This window comes from Parasteatoda tepidariorum, chromosome 3 (genome assembly GCF_982258835.1).
Source record: "Parasteatoda tepidariorum strain Cologne lab strain chromosome 3, Ptep-v5.0, whole genome shotgun sequence".
Lineage (NCBI taxonomy): Eukaryota > Metazoa > Arthropoda > Arachnida > Araneae > Theridiidae > Parasteatoda > Parasteatoda tepidariorum.
The window spans coordinates 7,274,654-7,300,166 of NC_141757.1; the positions used below are offsets into that span (position 1 = coordinate 7,274,654).

The 25,513-nt window shown below is 30.7% G+C and overlaps 1 protein-coding gene across 3 annotated transcripts in view; it reads left to right on the forward strand.

Annotated features, from left to right (window-relative positions):
- The window catches only part of LOC107443949 (neprilysin-1), a 62,546-nt gene that overhangs the window by 34,336 nt on the left and 2,697 nt on the right, over positions 1-25,513 (forward strand). For all 3 annotated transcript variants that reach the window (XM_087158691.1, XM_087158692.1, XM_087158690.1), the window contains 8 exons: positions 2,498-2,569; positions 2,652-2,729; positions 7,645-7,760; positions 10,443-10,499; positions 13,019-13,086; positions 14,293-14,375; positions 19,514-19,579; positions 21,937-22,023. In XM_087158691.1, the coding sequence (XP_087014817.1) occupies positions 2,498-2,569; positions 2,652-2,729; positions 7,645-7,760; positions 10,443-10,499; positions 13,019-13,086; positions 14,293-14,375; positions 19,514-19,579; positions 21,937-22,023 (627 nt within the window). The remainder of the gene's footprint in view (positions 1-2,497; positions 2,570-2,651; positions 2,730-7,644; positions 7,761-10,442; positions 10,500-13,018; positions 13,087-14,292; positions 14,376-19,513; positions 19,580-21,936; positions 22,024-25,513) is intronic.

Sequence of the window (25,513 nt, forward strand, 5' to 3'; positions counted from 1 at the left end):
TTTTATTTTATTTTTCTTAAAAGTGTGGGATAACTCCCTATCCCAGGTATGCGTTATTCTTGCATCCCTACATTTATTACATTTATTAAAAGTTGTGAAGGTGGAAAATTTTATTTTATTTTTCTTAAAAGTGTGGGATAACTCCCTATCCCAGGTATGCGTTATTCTTGCATCCCTACATTTATTACATTTATTAAAAGTTGTGAAGGTGGAAAATTTTATTTTATTTTTCTTAAAAGTGTGGGATAACTCCCTATTCCAGGTATGCGTTATTCTTGCATCCCTACATTTATTACATTTATTAAAAGTTGTGAAGGTGGAAAATTTTATTTTATTTTTCTTAAAAGTGTGGGATAACTCCTTATCCCAGGTATGCGTTATTCTTGCATCCCTACATTTATTACATTTATTAAAAGTTGTGAAGGTGGAAAATTTTATTTTATTTTTCTTAAAAGTGTGGTATAACTCCCTATCCCAGGTATGCGTTATTCTTGCATCCCTACATTTATTACATTTATTAAAAGTTGTGAAGGTGGAAAATTTTATTTAATTTTTCTTAAAAGTGTGGGATAACTCCCTATCCCAGGTATGCGTTATTCTTGCATCCCTTCTGACATAAACAATTTTGAGTACTGAAAAATTACTGAAAAACTAAAAAGATTTAGACTGTCACAGTTTTCTCTGAAACAATTAGGGATACATTTTTCTATAAGAGTATATTATAATAGTTGGATATAGTCTAAATTGTGAGTTTTTGAACTGAAGAATTGTAGAATTATTTCAGACAAAATATCATAATCGACTACTTCCTGACTCAGATTCAAATTTTGACAAAGGATGGTTGATTTGCCACCAAATTACAGTACTAGTTCTCTATAGTACTACAGGGTGAGTTTTTAAAAAGTGCTTATTTTTTATTTGCGTTTTTTGAAAGCCCTTAAAGGTGCTCTTTTTATTCGGAGTTTGTAATAAGTGCCCTGTACTACATCTCTATAAATGTCCAAGAAAGAGACTATATATATATAATATATATAATATAATATATATATATATATAATATAATATAATATATATATATATATAATATAATATATATATATAATATAATATATATATATATATATATATATAATATATATATTTAATATATATGACATATATATTATATATATAACATATATTTAATATATATAACATATATATAATATATACTATATATATATATGCTACCGGCAAAGCATAAAATACATCTCCGATTTCAATTCAATTCTATAATTCAAAATGTCATTTAAGCCTGCCATGTTGCAACAAGTAGGTTAATTTCTTATTTCTTATATGAAAATTTTGCTTTCCTTAATAAGAAGGGCATAAATTATGTGTTCTACAACTTACATTTTTCTTTACGCATTTTGAATAAATTATTTTTTTATTGGCACTTTCATTATTTTTTCAGAATAAATTTTTTTTTGTTGAGAAATGCACATCATTTACAAAATAACCTCATCAGGACAATTTTTTTCATACTTCGCCTCAATAGTATTTGTCATTCTATAGAATGCCTAGGTATTATATACAAATCCCAGGGAAAGTATGTAATACTTCTCATATTTCATAATTTGCCTAAAAACATCCGCCATTATATACAATGCCGACGTTTCTTACTTTGCTGGTAACATATATAATATATATTTTTAATATTTTATTTTAGTAATTTTCCTTCTTATCTTTTCATTAATCGTTATTATTTTCCATGAGCTTTCGTTTGAGCGATGATATCATTGTCATGCCACTGATACGTTTACAAGTTTCATGAATCTATCGTCATGAATCTGATACGTTTTAAGTTTCATGAATCTATCCCGAACATTTTCGGTGTAGTTTTCAGCAGAATTAACGATATTGATTGTTTGACTACTCTCGTGATCTTTAAATGAATCCAGCCTTCTTGAAGCCATTCATTATCGTAGAGAGAGACACATCATTCCATGCCACTGACATCTTTATGTCCATTTTTTTTTTAAAGTTTATATTTTTTTATTTTCAGGAGAAAAAAAATCTACACTATTTATGGAGAAAAAAATTCAAGTTATCGAGAGATTGGAAAAAAAATTCGTGAAATCAAGTTTTTTTAACATTGAGTGTATAGGAAATTTGAAGGAAATTTTTTTTTCTTCGAGATATCGAAAATTTCATGAAATCGAGGTTCAAGTAAGCGAGGTTCGACTGTATATATATATATATATATATATATATATATATATATATATATATATATATATATATATATATATATATATATATATATTCATTGCATTCATTGAAACTGTTATTGTGGCCTATTATAATTAATTGTGATTGTCTGGTGCCTTTGTGGCTTTATTTATTTTAATAACTCTTAAGAAACAAGTCCATACTTGCCTTCAGCATAAAATTATTATAAAATCTTAATAGTTTGTAGACATATAATTAATGTACATGTATATATGTACAAAAACAGGTAGAACAAATGGCAGAAGATGTAGACAAAACCATTCAGCGCCATTTTCCAACGAAGAAACCGAGCAAACAAGTAAGAACACGCCTTTTTAATCATGAAATTACACGAAAGAAATATAAATAAATAGTTAAATAACATATCCTTTTTCATTTAGCTGCCTGAATTAAAGAAGTCCCTTGATCGCGTCAAAGAACCATTTGATAGCAGAGCAATAAAACGCACGCTGCCACAAGTAAGCACTTTAACAAGTATCAGATGCAATTTCCTACCGAAATTATGAATTTATCTATTTATGGGTCATTCTCACTGAAAAGGTATACATAGACTAAAAATTTTCTTAAATTAAAGTAATTAAAAAAGTGATAAAAATTACATAAATGCCTTTTTTTATTTTTGTTATATGTCCTTATAATAATGGTTAAGTTTTCTATTTTATTTTTTACAAGATTTAAAATATTTTAAATTCTGCCTTGCCAACGGAGAAGATGTACTAGTCAACGGAGAAGACATTTTATGTTATAAAATATAAAATGTCAATGAAGACTAATTCATTAATTATTAAGTACAACTGATATGAGTTTAACATTAATAAGTAAATAATAAAATATTTCATTATTAGAGATAGAGCTACTTCCGATTAATAATGCTGCTATGAAAGGAAACATCCATTGTTAACCTAGGTGTACAATTTTTTAAGTAACTCTTACTGAATATTAATAAATTAAAATGCAAAGACTATTGAAATAAAAATTCAAACTCCACATGAAAGTTGAGTGTTGAGGGTACTCTTTTATGAACATTTTATGCAAGTTAAACATACTGTCATCCAAATAAAGTTTTTGTTTTTCCTCTTTTCTTCTTGTTATTGTTTCTTTTTTCCCTGGGCACAAACGGCTTGCTCTATCAATTTCTAGAAATGTAGGTACATTTAATCACGATTTTTCTGGTAAATCTTTTTCTGATACAGATTTTAAAGTTTTTTGCTCCTTTTCCTTTTTTTTTTTTTTTTTTTTTTTTTTTACTTTCTTCAAACAATATAGGGTTTTCTTTTAATTTCTGTCTAGCTTGTCACATTCTAAGTTTTTTCTGTTCCCTTCTCTTTTGCATTTGAACATTTGATTGCTCTCTTTTGTTACATTTTGGTTTTACCATTTTTTTCCTAAAATTTGAAGAGAAAAAAAATGTTAAACATCACAGAAATTATTTAGAAAAATTGCCATTATTTACTTCTCATATAAGAAAAAGTTAAACTTAATTGAATTTCTTTAAAAATACAAACAAATTAACCCATTTGTTCCATTTAAAAAAATATCAATTAAAAGAAAATAGTTTTTTAATTATTAAAATTGTATTATGGTTATCTAACACATTGTCTCTTCCATTGACTGTGTCTTCTCCTCCGTGGACTTGTTATGTCCACGGAGGAGACAAAAACTTGTTCTTGAATTTTACTGATTTTTTATTTTAAAGTTAAAAAAATGGGGCGGTTCTTTTTATTAAATATACTATTTTTGCAATCTAAAATTCATCGATCAAAAATAAAATAATTTTCCCTTATCTTCTTTATAATGTCCACGGAGTATACGGTGAGAACTTTGCCAAACTCCCGCTGAACACAACAATCCAAAGAGAACAAAACAACTGATAATTAACATTAGAAAATGGAATGGTTACCTTTCCCAGCAGCTGTCTTATAGGGATTTCGCATATGCTGCACTTTATTGCATATTTACCAACTATATTAATTGTCCACGGAGGGAGATTTCATTTTTGATGGACAAAGTTTACTAGTCATTTATTTTATAAAAATAGTTTTTTTAAAAAAAATATTAAATAAAAAGTTACTATAAACATTTAAGTAGGTAAAACTACAAAAATCATTAAAATAACATTTAAATTGTTTAACAGCCATTAAAAATTATTTTGTGTCACAGACGTAGGGACGTCCACGGAGGGGATTTTGAAGACATGTTTATTAAAAAATAAGAATGAAATATTAAATACATTTAGCAGAAATGCATATGATTTGTTAGTTAGAACTTAACGCAAAATGATGAAGAAAAATATTTAGAAATCTTCTGTATTTTCTAATATTTATTACTAAGGGACTTAAAAAATCACCTTTTTGTGAGAATGACCCCTATGTGGTCATAATTTTGGGTATCTCTCTATTTATTGACAACATTACAATCAATATTCATTAGTAGAGTTAAAAAAATTAGCCATACGTTAAGTTTTTATTAAGAATAATTTTGTATTTTAATTAAAATAAAGTCGCAAGAGAATGTCGACTTTCACCGGTGAATATCAACAGTCGCTTTGGTGTATATCCGAATTATTTGTTATATCTGATTTGATATTAATGTATTCGTTGATATTATTATATTAATTCAATATTTCAATATCTACTGAGAATAGATTAGGAGAAATAACAGCTTCAGGAGTGCTGCTTAAATGCATACGGGGCAGTGGCACTTGACCTTAAAAAAAACATCACCGGAAAATATGACCTAAAAAAAAATGTTCGAAGCGCACCGGGCAAATGTTGATTGGGTAGTGGCACTGAACCTTAAAAAAACATCATTGTAGGTTATACCGGACAAATATGTACAGGACAGTGGTACCTAACTAGACCTAGTATATATTTCGGACATTTACCAAAGCCACTATGTGATTGTCAGCATGCACCGATGAGAAGTCAACAACACCCAATTTCGGTCATTCACAGAAACATATATATTCCTTTCAAATATTAACTAGTTTGGATTCAAAATAATGTAATTAAGTACAAGAAATCCACTATAAAATAAAACAAGAAATTTATGGGTAAGAATCATTTATAGTGAGGCTTTAGTTTCTGACATATACGATACGCGAAAAAAAGTTAACAAATAACCCTGAATTACCTTTGATCTAATGATTGGATTTTCACGAATGAGGACTCAATCTTAATGGTTCATAGCTATGACCTTAAATATGCTAATTAATTTGGTAAATGTTTTTTTTTAATTAAACAATAAACTTACTTTGTTGGAATAAATATAACTTTTTTTGGGAATTTGTTTTCTTTGTCCTCAAACATAGTCCGAATATTTTGGCATGGGGAGCGATCTAAAATTTGGACCCCATTATATTAATTTTACTTTTGCGTATTGTGGTATATCTCAAGAACTTTTAAACGATTGGAAGTATTTTTTTCGCATAGTTATAAAATTCGTTAAGCCAGAGATTCATACATCCATTCAAAAAATAATTTTTAATAAACATTTTTTTACGTATCTAGTCCATTAAGTTTGGAATCGTAAAGCATGCATTTTTGTAAAATTATTTAAAGTATGAAATTTGAAACTTGTTAAACTTGTAGTAAAAGATATCATGAGAACCGCTCTGCAGGCCACAGAAATGCAAAGTTGAAATTTACCGTACTGAAAGGGACATTTTTTATGAACTGAAAGCGAGTTTTTCTTTCTTTCGAAGTTCTAAATTTTTTGAAACTTATTGTAATTTCAGGTGCATTTTCGAGAATTTTTTTGACTTTTTTTAATTTAAATTAAACTAATTATTCGTAATAGAAAAAAAATTTATCTCTCTTGAGATCTTAATTTTATAAGCTCGAGTTTGATTTGGTGTTTTCTTTTCCTTCTTTATATAAAGTTATACAAAGTTTTTTTTTTTTTATCTTTATATAAAGTTACGCAGTACTATTCTTCCAGATTTTCAGATAAATTTTATTTCTATGTTTAAAATCATAGTTTATATTTCATTGTTTGGATTTATAATTTTAAATGAAAATGATTTTAACTATCACTACAGATGATTAAATTATCTATAAATAAGTGCATGAAATTGTTTTGTCTGCAGGATTAAGGTCTGGCAAAACAAGAAAATAAATTTATCTGTAATTGATAATCAAATTTACACTTTAATACCAGCTCGGAAAATTATTTTAAGAAACTGCAAAAGCTGGCAGGTATGCGCTTGATTGTTTTTCAAATTTAGGTGTCCATTTTTTTCGTTACGATTGACACAATTACAAAACGTACTTATATAGAATTATAAGAATTATATATTTTTTAGACATATATGTTACTGTGAATGACAGAAATTGGTGGTTGTTGACTTTCACCTGTGAATATTGACAATCACATAGTGGCTCTGGTAATTGTTCGGAATCTATACTAGGTCTTGTTAAGTACCACTATCCGATATACCCTACACTGATGTTTTTTTTAAGATTCAGTGCCAGGTATACATTTGCCCGGTATGCCCTACAGCATTGTTTTTTTTTAAATGTGAAGTGCTAATGTCCAGTATGCATTTAACCAGTACTCCGAACAGTGATGTTTCTCCTAATTTATCCTCAGTAGATATTAATATAACGAAACTGGTTGGTAGGGCACTGGGCCCAAGTCCAAGAGGTCGCGGGTTCGATCCCCACCGGCTGAAGTCGCTCCATTTAGCAAATGGTGACTGATGCAGGTTAAATCTGTCAAGTCACAAAGTCTTCCTATAACAAATCATACCTCTTGGAGTACTGATCCAGGAGTTTCCTTGTCTTCTGGATTGGGTTCAAAATTTCATGGCTACGCAGTTGAACATTAGTAGTCGTAAAACATAAATCTGGTCGGATGTTCAACGACGGTTATGAAATAAAAAATATAAAATGTTTAATAATATCAACGCATAAATTAATATCAAATTGGATATAACAAGTATTTCGGACATTCACCAAAGCGACTATGTCATTGTTGACATTCACCGGTGAAAGTCAACATTTTCTTGATTTCGATCATACACGTTGACATACATATCTTATTTAAAAAAAATTTTAACTTTTAAGATGAAAAAAAAATGATGAAGCAACCACAGAGTTTAGTAAGCGAAGTCCTCTAACTATTAAAATTAAATATAGTTAAAATAAAAATTTGAAACAAAGAAAAGAGATTTGCGATTGAAATAATTTTTACTTATAAGAAAATTCTTTTCCATTTTTATGGACATTTTTCCCTATAATGAAAGATGTTTTAGGGAATCAAAATGCTTGCTCTATTCATAATACCACATAGTTGATTTTTCCCCTCCAATTAAAACTAATATAAACCTAATTTGAATAACCGAATTTCCTAACAAACTTAATTTCAATGAAGGTCCACTTAAACAACTACACTTCTGTCATAATTGAACTGAGACGACAGTCCATTGTGAAGGAACTCCAGAAGTTGAGAAATCCATTCTCTGAGGAAGACGAAGACACTGTATCCAGGTAATATTTCGCTTTTTTCTTTTCTAAATTTCTAAAGAATGCATAGGTTTGCACTAGGAAAGTGGAGACACTTAGCAGAGATGTTACCCGTGAATGAACGAAATCAAGAGAATGTTGACTTTCACTGGTGAATGTCAACAATCACATTTTCACTTTGGTGAATATCCGATTTGTTTGTTATATCCGATTTGATATTAATTTAGTCGTCGATATTATTATACTTATTCGACATTTTAATATTTGCTGAGGATAGATTAGGAGAAACATCAGTGTTTGGAGTACCGATTACATGACAGTGGCACTGAACCTTAAAAATAATTAGTATAGTGAAGGGTGTGGAGGAATACTTTTGTGAGAAATAAGTAGACTCGCTTCTTATTATAAAATATAATATATTAACAGCTTCGAATAATAACAATAACGTACATATTAAAAAACAGGAGAAATATCAAGCAGCAGAAAGATAACATTAGTATATTCTTTATTTTGTGTTCCTCGTTGCTATGGGATACGAGACTGGCAGCGTTGAGTTGTAGTAGGCAGGTCACCACAGTACTCCCCCTCCAGTGCTAACGATTCTTTTCTTACAAATATTTCGGATTGAAGCGCACTCGACGTCCCGAGCGTGTTGTTGTAGTAGGCAGGTCACCACAAAGGGTATACCGGTCAAATGTATATCGGGTAGTGGCACTGAACCTTAAAAACATAGATGTAGGGCATACCGGACAGAGGCACTAAACTATATCTAGTATATATTTTGGACATTTACCAAAGCAACTATATGATTGACAACCTTCACCGGTGAAAGTCAACATCCTCAACTCAATCAGAATTAAAAATGCCGAATTCAGTAGAAGTACTGAAAATTGCACGTCTGTAAATTACAAAAAAAAAAAATAGTGCGTGGAGTCCCTCCGCGCGGAAGAAGTTAAACTTCGCAACCTGCGACGTTAATTGTAGAAGAATCAGCAGTCGTAGAAGGATCACTAGTTCTATTCAACGATTCTTTTTCCTGCTCCGCTTGCTTCCTTGCTCTGTAATAACGGTAATATTGTGCACTTTTCCCTCGTGGACTTTTGAACCAGTGGAAGTGCTTGTGGTTGCCTCATCGTCTCGCCCTGGAAAATGTATTTGTATTAATAATGTATGTGAATGCGTCATAATGTAATTTCAGAAGAGAAACAATCAATTGATATTCACAAGAGACGTACCTTGACATAACGTTAAATCCGTCGCATTGTCCGTGGGATTGTTTTCACTCATTTTTTACAATTGTTATCCACTAAATTTGAAAATAAAAAATACTACCCTATAAAAATTATATGTGTATCAAAACAAACTAAAAAAGTATTTATAGAAAAACAATACTTTTATGACTTTTATTATTTTTATGCTAGTGAGAACCAAAACAATATGGAAATGAATGAGGGAAAACTGGATCCTACCACGTGATTTCCCGGCCAATAAAAATGTAGCGTTAAACGTTTAACGCAACCTTGTTGGAAGTCGCATAAGAAGTATAACTTCAATAAACTGCAACGTGTAAGAGTGAAGTTGATTACATACTTGAAACCAGAGTTTCAAAAGTACATAATATTTGTTAAAAAATCTCGTGCAGCAGAAAGAGGAAAGATTGTTTCCCAGTGCCAGTACCCAACTCTTCAGATTTTTCGCAAACAACAGCCATCCTTTTCTTAGGCTAAATAGTACTTTCTTACCAACCTGACACTTTCCCTCACTTAATGTTTAGGCTAATTAGAAAACATACCATTTATTGCTCAATGTGCTTGATTTTATTTCAGGAAGTTTACGATAAACTAAGGATTTTAAAGCCTACTATATAAATAGCCTTAATTAAAGCTTTATTGTCAATAAGCCTAAGCAAATTCAATTTGATTGAGTGAGTTTTTCTAATTAGCCTTAAGGATGATTGTCGTAACTTTAAAACTATCAAAAGATAAAATGAATTAAAACAAGTAGTAGTGGTACTTTTTTTTTATTTACGTCGTATGAAAACTGCGCAATGGTCTATTCTATTTTATTTTATAACCGTCGTTGAACAGCTGGTCAAATTTTCAGTTTAAAGCTACCAATGTTCAACTTCGTAGTCTTGTAATTTTGAGCCCAATCCAGAAGACAAGGGAACTCCTGTATTAAGTATTTACGTCTCATGGAGAGGAGACCCGTATTTACGTCACATAAAGAGGAAAAGCACGAAAACCTCAAATGGTTAGTCCGATGGCTAGGGGACTCTAACCCATGATCCATCTACCACTGAGGATGTTTTACGTCAGCTCTGTGCAAATCGAATGAGGAATTCGTATCGACCAGACATCCCAGGGATTTGAACCCGGTTCACTGACAAGCGTTCTATCCCCTATAATGGTCCATTTGCGACTGTGTGGGCAACATCTCTGAAGATGATACGATGGCATGTTGTCACAATTATGATCCTCTGCAGAAGGTAGACCCGCTTTTTGCCCAACGATCTGCTGCGCACGAATTCGAATACTTTTCGGTAAAACCGTTTATCATGCAAAATGTTTATCCATCAGCTTACTGGTGGCAGCCAGTGATGTTTGACTTATGTGGTCCACTGCGAAGTATGTCCTATAATGTTGGTCAAATTACAATAAACATAAATAATAAAATAAAACAAAATATTTTTCTTCTTTTGTACAGGAACTTGCTGCTTACACTCCTCACAACTGAAGGGATTCATTTCACTGAAGTGTCAAAGTATGTATAAGTCACACATTTTATCTTTCCACCAACAAGTCTGCGAATGCAAATAATACAATTAAATTAAAACTTCAAATGGGATTAAAAAGAAAGATAATAGTTCTGTTTTTTATCAGACCAAAAACGGAAATCTTAGCGCCCATTTCTTTTCGAAAGTCGTAGAGTCGGGTTTTGGGTGCTGATGGAAGTTTATTAGGAAAATGATGCGCTATCATTCTGGTTTTTTAATCTGATAAAAAACAGAATAATTTTCTCTATAATGGGATGAAAAACGTAGGTTTTGAATGGACTAATTTTTTTTATTAGTTTTAGTAATTTTCATTTACATGCAAATTATTGCAAGCACATTCAAGTAAGTTTTAGTAGTTTGAATGTAACAATTTTTTGCTTTTAGTAGTTAGTTATTGCATTTATTAATTAGTTATTGCATTAGTAAAGGGATTTCGTAATTAGTTTTAGTAATTTGCATGCATTAACATGCAAATTACTAGTTTGAGTAATTGGCATATTATTTTTTAAAGGAAAAGTCGTCAAAATTCCAAATAACGATAAATGGGAAGGGGGGCAGCTCACACAATTTAGAAAACAGTCAAAAATTGCAGTGCCATCAGACATGGAACTAAACAGAAATCTAGAAATAGTAGAAATTTCGACTGACAATAAATTCTATTAGATGATGAAATGTTGAAAAATATTACTTGTAACATTCTAGAAACAATTGTCATCAGGCACAGAACTCCAGTTGAAAGTTGAATCAGAATTTTCGCTGAAGATAATATGACGATAAATTCTTTTTGTAGTGGTCAAGATGAAACCAAATATACACTATCTAGCCAAAAATATACCAGTTGTTAGGGTGGTGGAAACATAATGGTGTGGGGGTGTTTCTCGTGGTTTGATTTACGTCCGTCAGCTCCTGTGATTGGAAACATGCACTCTGAGATGTATGTGGACATTCTGGAGAATACTGCAGTGTCCCAACTCTATGGCAGCCCTAGCAGTAAAATAACTTGGGCTCTTATTGGACCGATATTCACGAATCTTAGCTCAAAAAGGGTTCAAAGGGCCGATATTTTCCGATATGAGCCCTATATTTCCGATATGAGCCCTATATCGGGTCCAATTCACCCGATATTTTACTGCCATCTTGAAACCATCAATATCAGCCCTATATGAAATTATTAAAATCTCCCGACAATTTATAATCCTTATTCAGCCAATATAAGCCCTATATTGGCCCTATATAGGCAGATATTGACACTGCATAGGACCCATGTTAAAAATTCTAGACATCCTAATATTGGTCCCTTTGGAGCATGTTCATATAGGACAAATATTGAGCCAATTTTGAGCCCAACTAGAGCCAAGGTATAGTTGTTGCGTGAGAATATTTCGGCCCATTTTTCTTATAACTGCTCCATTCTCACATCGAGGTTTGCAAAGATGTGGTTTGACGAAATGGGTGTTCAAAAACTGGACAAGGTCTTCTCCAGATCTTATAGAACACCTTTGGAGTGCAGATTAGGTAGCCAGGTAAGCACTCACTTTAGCTGTGATGGAAGTCAATTCTTATGGTGGAAAGTCTACCCAGACTTGTGCAGGTTGTCATCGATGCATAAAAGGGGACCGACAACATTATTAATAGGTGTCTCAGGACGCTCTAAGTTCTTCATACCAGTGGGTGTCCGCATGCTCTTGGCACAGACAGTGTACATCAAAATGGTTTTGAATTGCTCACCTGGTCAGTGGTTTGAGAGATAAGTATATTAGCAAAAGCAGCACGCTGATGTGCTGTTTTTGCTAACATATTTAACTTTAAAATTTCATTTTGGCTTATTTTTGGTTTCCAACTTCTAATTTAAATAGTATTTATTTTAAGTCACATCCTGCTTATTACAAATGTTTAGACTCGCCCACGGAAAATGAGACGAATAATCAGTTTTTTGATTAGAACTATTATTAGTCATTTCGAGACTTACTAAATTGTTCCAATATACACTGGAGTAAGAAATTAGAGAATCAGCAGATCTGGTCGATTATCTCTAGAACAACTTAACCGATTTTAATGAAATATGATCTGTACATAATGCAAACCATTCAACAATTGTAATGAACACGCATGATCGTGCGTAACACTCGTTGGAGTCGTAAGGTATGAAATTGCCGCAGGACAATTGCCACAAGAAATGATAAACTGCCTTATTTCAAGTATGAAATTACACTGCAAGGCCTGGGAAAATATCCCTATTTACCCATTTTTTTGTTTGTTTTTTCTGCAATCGTTGTTTCATACCTTACGACTCCAACGAGTGTTACGCACGATCATGCGTGTTCATTACAATTGTTGAATGGTTTGCATTATGTACAGATCATATTTCATTAAAATCGGTTCAGTAGTTATAGAGATAATCGACCAGATCTGCAAATTCTCTTAATTTCTTACAACAGTGTATATATATAATCAATTAATTTATTACTTTATTAATTAATTTATTGCTTTATTAATTTATGACTAGATGGTTCAGCTACGGTTCCCTCGGAACAATACTATCCAGAGAACTTTACAAGGAATTGTTTGTTGAAAGTGAGTTCTTTTTCGCACTTACATAATGTGTATTTAATTTTTTTCGTGCGCAAGTACATTTTAGCGTATAAATGGAATTAAATAAGAAGCATTTGTCATTAAATTCAATTGAGTTTTAAACTGACTGATATCTAGTATTGCGAACTTTCTTTTAACCAGAGAGCTTAAATGAATATATCATGTTTGCATGCATAAGAAGCTCGGGATGATTTTTTTTTCTCTTCTTTTTTAGGTAAATGCTGAAAAATAAAAAATTAGCATTAGTTAAATAGCCTATTTGAGGTCACCCCCTCTAACTATTAAGACTGAGTCCTTGTACGTGATGATCTAATCATTAGATCAAAAGTTATTCAGAGTAGTTTTTTTTCTTTCCTCTTTTGTTTCCTCTTTTTTGCGCTTTGTACAGTGTGCAAGAAATATATCACCCTGAATAACTTTCATTCTAATGATCGGATTTTCACGTCCTAAGTGTCAATCCTAATGGTTCCAGGGGGTGACTTCGAACATGCTAATTAATTAGTACTAATTATTAACTAAGTTACGAAATAAGACAAAAAACGCACTTTCTTTGAATAAATACATACTTATTCTATTTTATAACCTTCGATGAAGAATTTTGCGGGTTTACAACTACAAGTGTTCAACTCCGTAGCCTTGTAAATTTTAATCCAATCCAGAAGACAAGGGAACTCCTGGATCAAGAATTAAGAGAAATTTCTCTTCGTGGAGATCCCCCTTATTGTTAACTTTAATTTTTGTATATTTCGCCATTATCTTTAAGGAGGAAAATTTTCGATACTCATGCGTATTAAGTCTCCATTTCAAATGCGTTGAAGAGAATTAATTGCACTGATGCAAACTTCATTAGTAATTATTAATATTAACCTGAAAATGGTGAAAAGATGATTACTTAATTATTTAAGTAATAATAGCCAGCGATTATTGATGCTAACTGATTAATTGCAGTAAACCGTAACTTATATATCATTGCGAAAAGAGATGCATTGCCTTTATTTAATGTGACAAAAATCTCTGCAGAAAATATTAAAAATGTTTGCAATTAATATAATTCTACTTTACAGGATGTTTTAAGGAACATCCTGTAAAAAATTACCGATACTGGCTATGTTAATGCTATATATTGCTATATATTAATTGCTATTGCTATATTAATTGCTATCTTTGCTATATATTAAATCCTTACAGGATGCTTAGAGAAAAAGACTGACATCTGCTCATCCACGATTCCATACATTCAAAATTTAGATACAAACTTTGGATCAGTTCAGGTAATAAATCAACTTCTCCATGTCATTCATGAAATTGTACCAGCCACCAATTTATGTACAGTGCGCAAAAGAAGAAAAAAAAACTAAAAAGACCATCCTGGATAACTTATCGTTCTTCACGCTTCGGATCTTCACGTTCTAAGACTCAATCTTAATGGTAAAAATATATTAAAAAATATGCAATCTTAAAATATATTTAATTTTCGAAATTGGATACAAAAACGTACTTTCTCGACATACCTTTTTTTTCTCCGACAAATGCAGATTTCTCAACCCCTTAACTTAGGGGGTAGCCGCAATCTGGAAAATAGTTTGATCAGGAGAGCGCTCCTAAGTTTGGACCCCTTAATGTTAATTTTACTTTTTAAGTATATCGTTACATCTCGAGAACGTTTTAGGTGAATTGAAAAGTTTTTGTACACCATAACAGAATCCGTTTATTAAAAGATAATTTCATGCCTAAAATTACCTTTATTAATTATTAATTATTTTTTATTATTGTATTTAATAATGGTAGAAAAATTTTTGAATTGTTAGGTATACAATTGTTTTGCATAATTTTAAAGAATATAATCTTACATGGCTAAATACAAAATTTGTCGAAAAGTTCTTGAGAAATTGAATTTAAAAAAAGTGAGATATTTAAAATTCTATTTCCCGACCGATTTTGCTAAACTTTTGCATTTTACCATGGAAAATTATATTCTTTAAAATGAAGCAAAAATAAATTGTATACCTCACAATACAAAATTTTTTCGACGATTATAAAATAAAAAACAGAGTGCGTGGAATCCCTCCGCGCGGAAGAAGTGAAACTTCGTAATGTGGAAATGAAAATAGGAAGGGATAGAAATTGATTTTTAGTGAAATCAGATTGTTTCTTTAAGACAAACTTTATTAACATTGCTTACAATTCACAATTGATCGCATCTTTTAATTATCATTTTCGAGTGGAGAAATATCCAAATCTATAACATTTACAATGGGATTATGATAACTAAAATAGGATACGAAATGTTTGAGTTCTATTTTTTCAATATTTCTTGCAAAAACTGCATCAATGGTAGTTACCCTTTTGGTTGTTGGATCATTCCTACCATTTATCATTTCCAATCCAAATTTGTCTTTAAGGAAGGTTAATAATGTTTCAGCTTCAGGTAACGAGAAATTCACATTAAAATCTCCTGCAAGGATCACAGGCAGCTCGTTGCCATGCTAGGGTTAAACGTTTAACGCAACCTTGTTGGAAGGCGCATTAGAAGTTTCACTTCAATAATAAATATTTAATAAAGAATATTTTTTGCTTGGAATTATATTTGGATAAACGAATTTTACAATTGCGTGCAAAAATTTTCACTTTGTTTAACTATTTCTCGAGATATAACGGAATACGCTGTAAAAGAAAATTAACATGAAGGGGTCCAAACTTTGGAGCGTTCTCCCGACTAAAATATTAAGACCATATTTTGCAGATTGCTCCTAATTGCGCAATCCGGAATTAGGATTCCGGATTGCGGCTACACTATATTTCGGGGGCCAAAAATCTGAATCCGTCGAAAAAAAGGTATATATTTATTCAGAAATATTACGTTTTTGAGTCTGATTTCGCAAATTAAAATATCGTTTGCACTTATTAATTAGCATATTTGAGTCACTCCCTTGAGCCATTATGATGGGCCCTAGAACATGAAGATCTATTCATTAGATCAAAAGTTATTCAGACTGGTCTGCTTTTTTTGTGCACTTTTATAATGTGATATATAACCTTATAATATATCAATATAAACTCCGTCATTGGAATGAAATCAAATTAAAACTAATTACCACAGATGTTATTTTTGACTAAAGAAAACCAATTTATCACCCAATCAAACTCTAATGGCAACACATGCTCATTTCCAACTTAGAAAAACGAAGTTAATGAAACGAATTATCGTTTTTTTTAACCTGAGAAGTAAATTGAACCTATTAATTCAGCAAACCATTAAAACCATTCACCTTAATTCAACATTAAAAAAAACAACATAATTTTACCATTCTTTTAATTGAATGCTTAGTATTAAGTTTTATAATTACAATTGAAAATTTTAAACTATTCTATTGTGATTTTACATGTTATTTGTTCAAGAACAATTTTCCACCAAAAATGGTTCTTTACAGTGTAGCCAGAACTCAAGATTGAAAAGCAACGGATTCGAACATTTTGTAGCCCCTCCCCGAAAAAAAAAAACGTTATATATATATATATATATACTAAATTTTAAAAAAAAAATTTAACAATACATTGAGTCAAATACATTGAGTTAATTACATGGAGTTAAAAATTTCGACAAATTAAATATTTCGTTAGAAATCAGATTAAAGGTCACGTAATTTATTTTTCCAGAAGATAAACGGTTACTAATGGTTGGAGCTAAAGATTTTTTTTTCTCCATCATACTCCCCTTGCATTTTACCACACATATCTTTGCAATTTCACGAATCTACGATTTAAAACATACATATCGCTGTAGTGCATTTTTAAATCTTGTAGCGTTCGTTAAATAATGAGTAGCCCAAGAAGTAGCGGGTAGCCCAATTTGATTTTCAGTAGTAGACTTGTTAAAGTAGCCCAATAAGCTACTTGTTGCCCAATGTGGCAACACTGGTTCTTTATAGTACTCTTTACATAAATATATATATAACATAAAAAGTTTAAAGTAATCTTTTTATTTTTGTTATTTCTTTAACAAATCTTTCTTATTTATTATTCTAAACTAAATGCTCTCTCGCACGCTTTAATAATCACTTCCTATCTCCTAATCTATTTTTGGTTTCAAGTTATACATTAATTAACATTTTCGATTTTTTCGTTTATTTTCTCTCCCAGCTGCGGAGAATTGGAAAATTTCCTTTTCTCTCCCTCCCCCCCTCAACCGCTCCATATTCAGCAAAATGTTGGTCTCAGCACTCTTTTGTTATTTTTTTTTCATTCATACAGGGTGCATAGCGTTTTTAATAAGTGCTTAAAGGTGCTTGTTTTTGATTTACATTTTTTAATAGCTCTTTAAGGCGCATTTTATATTCGGTATTTGTAAAGACTGCTTAATTTTCTATCTTTTAAAAAGATATTTTTTTTTTTTGCCGTATCGATTGTCGTTCTCATTTACAAAAAAAATGCATGATTTTCACAATTCTCACTGCAATATTTACCAGAAACTAGTTATTTTAAAAGGATTATGTAAAGTTTTTGAATTTTATTGATTTTTTGTTTATAAATTAAGAACTTGAAACGATAGAAAAATATATTGAAAAATATATACGATTGAAAAAAATAATTTTTATTACTGCACAGATCCTAATTATGAAATTTTTTTTGGAAAGTGATTCAAAATGTTTTTTTAAATGCTTAAAAGGTGCTTATTTTTTGATGAAAAATCTGGCTACGCATCCTGTTATGTATGTTAAGTTACGAGCATTTTACTAATCATGCTCCCATTTTTTCCAAGTACTATAAGCCTGTCGACTTCTAAGGGTGCTAGCAGTGCAAACTTGTACTGCTAGTACTTCGTGCTAGCAGTACAAACAGGCACAGGATTTTAAAAAGAGCAAATTAATTTTATTTAATCATTTTGAGAGAATGAAGGCACAAAATCGAAGTTCTCCTCAATAAAAGTTAGAGAAAATCTTGCAAAATAAATCCGCGAAATGTTTTCGTTTTAAGGAATAAGGGAAACCTTAATAAGCATGTAAAGAAAGGGTGGCAATAAATGGTATTCAATAGGTCGAGGGAAAAAGTCTATATCATGGTTCAAAAAAAAGAAATATCAAAAATGTTAATTAATGCATAACTGGATAAATAGCAAATTATAAAGGATGTTCCAAAATGTAAATAAGATTTGAATTAAATAGAAAATTAAATAATTTAATATTCACAACAACAAGAAAAAGAAAACAGTCAGGAAGGTACATTATTTACGTCGCACTAGAGCTGTACAATAATCTATAGATACAATGATATATAGGATTGGTGATGATCTGGGAAACATCCCTGAGGATGATCCGTAGGCATGACATTGTAATTTTGATCCTTTGCAGAGGGGATAGCTCCCCTGCTTTAGTAGCCCGATGACCTGTCCTCGAAGTGGAGCACTTTACAGTAGAACAATTTAACGAGGACCGATAACACGTACCCTCGGTCCCTATCAATGTTTTCACCCACCTGACCTCAGTCAGTGATGCTTGACTTCGATGTTCTGCTGGGAACCGTGTCTTTAAGATCAGTCCACTGCGGGACGAAAACACTCAGACAGTTTTCACTGTTTTACCAACATTGTGTTAGTCTGAACACGCCAACCTGCATAGCGATCGATTCCTTTATTTAAAGGAAATATTCGTATTTTACCTAGTAATAAACATTGATTCATCATCATCATCAGCATTGGCACGACAGCCCTTTGTGAGCCTGGGCCTTCCTCAGAAGCTTTTCCCATTCTGCCCTTCTCCCAGCAATTGTTTTCCAGTTCTTTACTTTTAGGATGGCAAAATCCTCATCCACACAATCCTTCCATCTCTTTTTGGGCCTTCCTCTTGGCCTTTTATTGGAGGGGGTTGCATTAGAGACTCTTAATGCTGTTCGTTCTGGGCTCATTCTCATCTCATTCTACTTAATTTAATAGATTAAATGATATCATCGCCATCAAAGATTCGATATATTTCAAAACTATATCTTTTCCTCCAGTTGTCGTTATCGAGTATAGGGCCAAAGATGGTTCGTAGGACCTTCCTTTCGAAGGTTGCTAACAACTTCTCTTCCCTTTTTGTTAAAGTCCATGTCTCTGAAGCATAAGTCAAAACTGACTTGATTAATACCTTATAAAGTAAGATCTTAGTCTTTCTTTTTATTAAGTGAGATTTCAATAATGATCTTAAACCATAGAAGCAGCGATTGGCTGCGATTATTCTTTTTTTGATTTCAGGATTGATGTCATTCTGATAGTTTATTTCTGATCCTAGATAAGTAAAATTTTTTACAGATTCAAATATAAAGGAATCTATTTTAAACAATTTAGGGATGGAAACATTAATTCAAATGACTATAACGTTAGAAGTAAGTCGCTTATACGATACCATTAGTTCCAAAATTCTATCTTTTTCAGATAAAGGAAGAAAATTTGATGAAGGAAGTATTATTTGACGTCTGCGCTGTGGAAATGGCTTATGAAGTAAGTGGATATTAAGAAGACGCCATACCACGGGAAAAATTTTCCTTGCAAATTCTCCATCATTGCTAATTTTATAATAATGCAATAATCATACATTTATGACATTTTAGGTTTGCCTGAACTTATTTTCTCTTTCTTTTAAATTTAAGATTATCAATGAAGAGAAATTGAGACGAAAAATTTTGTCCGTTGTATGGCGTACTCTTAAATGCCTATGTATGCAACAGAAACTTTTTATTGCTTTTAAAATAGAATAGAGAAAAAAAATTTGTCCTGACCTACAGAAATTTTGTCTTCAATGCCTGGAATATATAATTGCATAGTGAATGAACGTATTCAAATGCAGTGAATCATTTTAAAAGTATACTAATATATTTCTAAATAGTAACTGAAACTGCCAAATTTGAAATGGCAGTATACTCTCGAAAATCTTGTTATGTCAGCAAAAAAAATTTTTTCTCCTTGTTATTGTATATTCATCTAATGTTAATTTGAATACCTAAGTCGAAGGGCTTCTTCTCAAAACCTTCCTACGTCGAATTATTTTTGAAATTGAATATGAATTTTTTCGGAAAAATCACAATCTAAGTTCATTATAAACCAATTCTTTTCTATTTAGTGCATTATTGTTCTTGTCTTACTTTAAAAAATAAAATTATCATTGTTGTATTTAGACTTATAGTCAACAATCATTGCATACATATTTAAAAGTTATTATTCTTATGTTTCGTGACTCTGCTTTTTAGAGTAATATTTTAGAACATATTACCACTTTTTTTTCCTTCTTTTTACCATACATCATATATTTGTTATAGTAATAATTTAATTTTATCAAATTAAAGTGAAAAAAATTGAAGATTTAAGATTAAAAAAATTTTTAAAATAGCTCATGTCCACAGTCCGTAAAAATGAGTTCAATAGTTGAACAAACCATTTTCGTTCATTTAATATAAAACTTGGATAAAGGTCATAAAAGTTAACCATTCTCTTACTTTGATTATCAAGATTTGCGAATATGTATAATGATTGTAAACTTCACTTGAGTTCAACATTTAGTCAATTATTAGGTGGAAGTATAATGTCGTTTCGGTCCGTTTGATATTTGTTATCAAGATTTTATTGTTAATCAGTAACGTATTTACCCCCGTTAGCAACAACCTTTCAATACCGGAGCGAAATGGATCTAACAAAATGAATTGATTTTTAAGGCCAACGAATATTTAATGCGCCGAAACGACATTACTTTCCGGTCCCCGTATTATAACCAAATGGGATATTTCTTGTTGTGGTTGTTGTCCATTAAGGCAAGGTTTGCGATTGTTCTTTTTTTCCAGTGGCGCCATCTATGGCCAAGAATTCGACTTCTGTCACACCCATACGCCACTCCCATTTATAAGGGATCCATTCATACATCCATTTATTCATCCACAGATCGTAATTTTTACCTGAACCAGAGAACGATCAATCTCTAATCCAGTGCCCCAAGAGATATAATTTGTTATGGAAGCATGGAGGACTTTGTGACCCGAGAGATTTAACATACACCAGTCATCATTTACTACACGGGGAGTCTTCGGTCGGCTGGCTTCGAACTCCAAATTGGGTTCAAACTCCACAGCTGGATTCAAACTCCAAATTGGATTCAAACTCCACAGCTGAATTCAAACTCCACGGCTGGATTCAAGCTCCACAGCTGGATTCAAATTCCAAATTGGATTCAAACTCCACAGCTGAATTCAAACTCCAAATTGGATTCAAACTCCACAGCTGAATTCAAACTCCAAATTGGATTCAAACTCCACAGCTGAATTCAAACTCCACGGCTGGATTCAAGCTCCACAGCTGGATTCAAACTCCACGGCTGTCCTGTTTGTAACGAATTATTTTAAAATTTTAAATCAACAATTTAGTAATACATTTTTAAATTGCTCCAAAATTGAAATTTTGAATTATTCCATCGTATATTTATAAAGTTATAGCAAAAAAAGCTTAGGGCCAAAAAATTAATTGTTTTTAAAATGTCCATATCTCCATTAATATTTTCTCTAGGTTTACGAAACTTTATGCGATTATTAAAAATAACAATTAAAGTAATCTATATAAGATATACGCTTATTGCTTCATTTTCTGGAATAGGGTGTTAAAAAATCCTTTTTTTTCCGTTCTCCTTAATCTCTGAGAGCTTTAAATCTTATTGCTAAGTATGAAAAATCGCATGTATGAGAATCGCTTGAAACTTCTGAAGTTACAAAATAATCCTTTCTTGAGAAATTTTTAAAAAAACTAAAAGTGTCTCTTCCATTATTGTAATAAAGCTTATTCTTGATGAAACAATTATTCATGAGCCTATGTTTCAGAGCTTCAAGCACTCTAGATCATCATTCCCTGAAGTGATTCTACCAGGAATAACAAAAAATCAGATGTTCTTCATCATTTACGCTCAGGTAACACTCAATGTTTCTTCGTGTTTTCTAATAAGTATTGTGAAATATTACACTGAAAAAGAAATGACTGTTTTATCGTACGATTTGGCGAAATTGTTAAGTAGGTCACCAAATCAAAAAATTATGGTAAAACAATTAATTTTGAAGACATTTGAAGGTAATTTTCAACAATAATTATTTTAAAAAAAATTAAAAAAACATTGTGCCGCAATGGTTAGCGGATAGAGCGTTCGTCTTCCAATGAGTTGAACCGGTTTTGAATTTCAACGATGGCTGGTGGATGCGAATTCCGCATCCGGCTTCCACCGAACACAGAGCTGACGTGAAATATCCTCAGTGGTAGACGGATTATGGGTTAGAATCCCATTGTCGCCAGGCTAACCGTGGGCGTATTGACAAAACATACCGTAGATTGTAAAGGGGTTGGCGAAAATATCTATCGGCGTTGAAGGAGCGTCTCGCAAATCGCCAAACAGCTGTGTGCTTATGTTTTTGTTTTGTTTTCGGTATCACGTATCTATCATTCACCAAGTTATATATGGGTGTCACATTTCAGAGTTTCAAATAAGCTGATCTTCATTAGATTCTCCTGCATTAAATGAAATATAAAGCGTATTTTTTTGTTATAGCCCCGACATAATCGTTTGTATTTGTTAACATAATTGTGTTTATTAGCGTTTTTTAGAAGATCGTAATAAAACTAAGATAAAAAAAATTATATATTATTACCTCCATAGCCCCCTTCTGTATTTTCATAACTTTCAATGTCATGTGCACTATTGTTTTTGAAATATATCCAATGTAACACAACAAAACAATATTTATTAAAATTTAAAACGATAAACAAAACAATTATGAGTATATAATAAGGGCCCTCAGCGGCCAACATAGAATTATAAAAATATTCTCTTATCGAGGAAAGACCAGCCTACGCGCCGGCTCCTCTTAATCTCTCTTCTGAAATCTTTAATTGGGTTAGTGATTAACTCGCCCTCTAGCGGTGAGCCAATCACTACAAAATGTATACGCGTATTTCGAGTAGTGAACTTCTTTACCTACTCATCCACTTATTAAAATTAATAATTTCACAATAACCTCTAATCCTTAATAATGAAATGATTATTACAATAAAGTTTGTTTACTTAAAAGATTAAAAAAAAAAATTATTGTTCAGCAGTGACTTTGTTACTAATTCTATATTCATTAATTAAACTTAATGGTTCTGCTCGATAACCATTTACAATTTTTTTAAAATTTTATTTAATTTTCAGTTATTATGGAATTCCTTAAATATTTTTCGACGTAGAGGTTATTTAGCAATAATGCGAAAAGCTGAAATTTATAAATGTATAATATTTATAAATGTTTAAGAGAATTATTAGCAGCTATTTTGTACTAATTTTTTTTGTTGAAATGTTCATTATACACAGTTTTATAAAAATAATCGTAAAATTCATTGAACGCTTACTGTTTACATTATATTTTTATTTTACAAATCATAAAAAGTTTTCTTTAATCAAAATTGTGTTTACCTCATAAATACACTTTAACTGCTACAAATTTTTAAGTCTTGGCTACCAAAGCTGTGGAGTTGGCTAATACGTATGAAGGAATTTATAGTTTAGGACATAACATTTACAAAAAAGTAGAATTCAATAATCATTTCATTTTATAACTGTAAAACGGTAGATAAGTAACTTCGTTATCAAGTTTTACATGATACGAGAATATTATGCTATTGCTTTATAATGAAAGAACAACATTTTAAGTTCTAAACTTTTTGTGGAAAAGAAAAAAAAAACTAAATTTTTTTCCTGTCATCGGTGTTAGCGATTAGAGAGTGTTTTATCGTATAAATGTTAAGTCAGTACCGTTCCATTTTAAATAAAAATGTATTTTGTTCCGGAAAAAAAATTACTGGAATTTGTCAATAGAAATTCCCTAATTATTGTTGCAAGAACTTTTAAATTTCTAATCAAACTTTCCTCTATTATAATTTTGTGCAAATAATTATTATTAATAATATAAATGACTATTAAAAGGAATTAATTGAGAATGTTCAATTTTAATAAATTAACTGTTTACACAATCAGATTAATAACTTTTTTCATAATTTACAAATGGAGAAAAAGTCTTTTACAGTTTAAAAGTGAAAAGAAAAATAAAGTTGAGATTAAATTTATAAAGTAAGCATAACTCGAAGGAGGTTGAAGTAAGGGCATTAGACGAAGCGATTGTGTTTTTTTTAAATATTATTTAGAAAGAATTTTTCTAAAAGTATTTCTTTTAAAATTTTTATCAAACTTTTGTTTTTTATTTATCTATAGTTATTGAAAGTTAAGTTGATGATTTTTAAGTTGAAATGAATGCCGCCCTGCTTTGCATATTTCAAATATTATTTCTAAAGAAATGTATAACTTAACATTAAACACCCAGGACCTTACAATTGTAAATCAAACAATCACTACATTTATTTATTAAAAAACACTCTTATGACCTGATAAAAAATTGATCTAAATCTTAAATGTGAGTTTTATAACATGTAATTTATTTAAACTCAGCAGATACATCTAACCTCTGTTGTCGCCAATGTCTCAATTTTAAAATATGGTTTTTCTTTTATAAATTTTCTGATATTTTCATATAAAGGATAGTATTAAGTTCGAGAATTAAAAATTTGTGCCCAAAAAAGTTGCTAAAAATTATAATTATTATTAATATATGACAACAGGAAGTATTTAATTGAAGGTTGAAATTTTTTTTGATTATGTTATTTTTTAATTATGTTATTTTTTAATTATATTTTTAATTACCAAACTCATATAACAGTATTTAGGAATCTATAAATTTATGTTACGTATGATAGTTGCATTATGACCTGTACGCAATGCGTGTAAATAAAATATATTTTTAAAATTGTGCATTTTCTATTAATTGCATTTATTATTCTTATATTGAAAAGGTATCAAGTTATCTATGACCTCCATAATGAATGAAGTATTTACCGACTTTTATATATATTAAGGAATTGAATAAATTTTTCACCAAGTTTAAAATCTCATCTCATTCCAAAAAAAAGTCATTTCATAAAATTATGCAATTTAATATATATTTTTTTTATAATGAATGCTTCTAGTAATGAAACAAACGCTTTCAAACTTTATTTTAAAAATATTGATTATTTCGTTTACAAGAAACTATTACTTTAAAGCGTGATAACATTTTTGAATACTCTATTTTTTTTCTAGTAAATAATATGTCTTTGTTTATTACTAAAAAAATAATCTTTATAAAAAAGCTTACATTATTCTTTTATAGAGAATATTGATTTCATAGAAAATATCACTAAAATAAAACAGGTTATGTTTTCTTACAATAAAAGTTAAATAGATTTAATTCTTCAAAATAGCGTTTCAATAAAACATGGTATTAAAATGTTACGTTATTTTTTGTGATTGGTTCATTAATAAATTATTTTTATTTCTTCGCA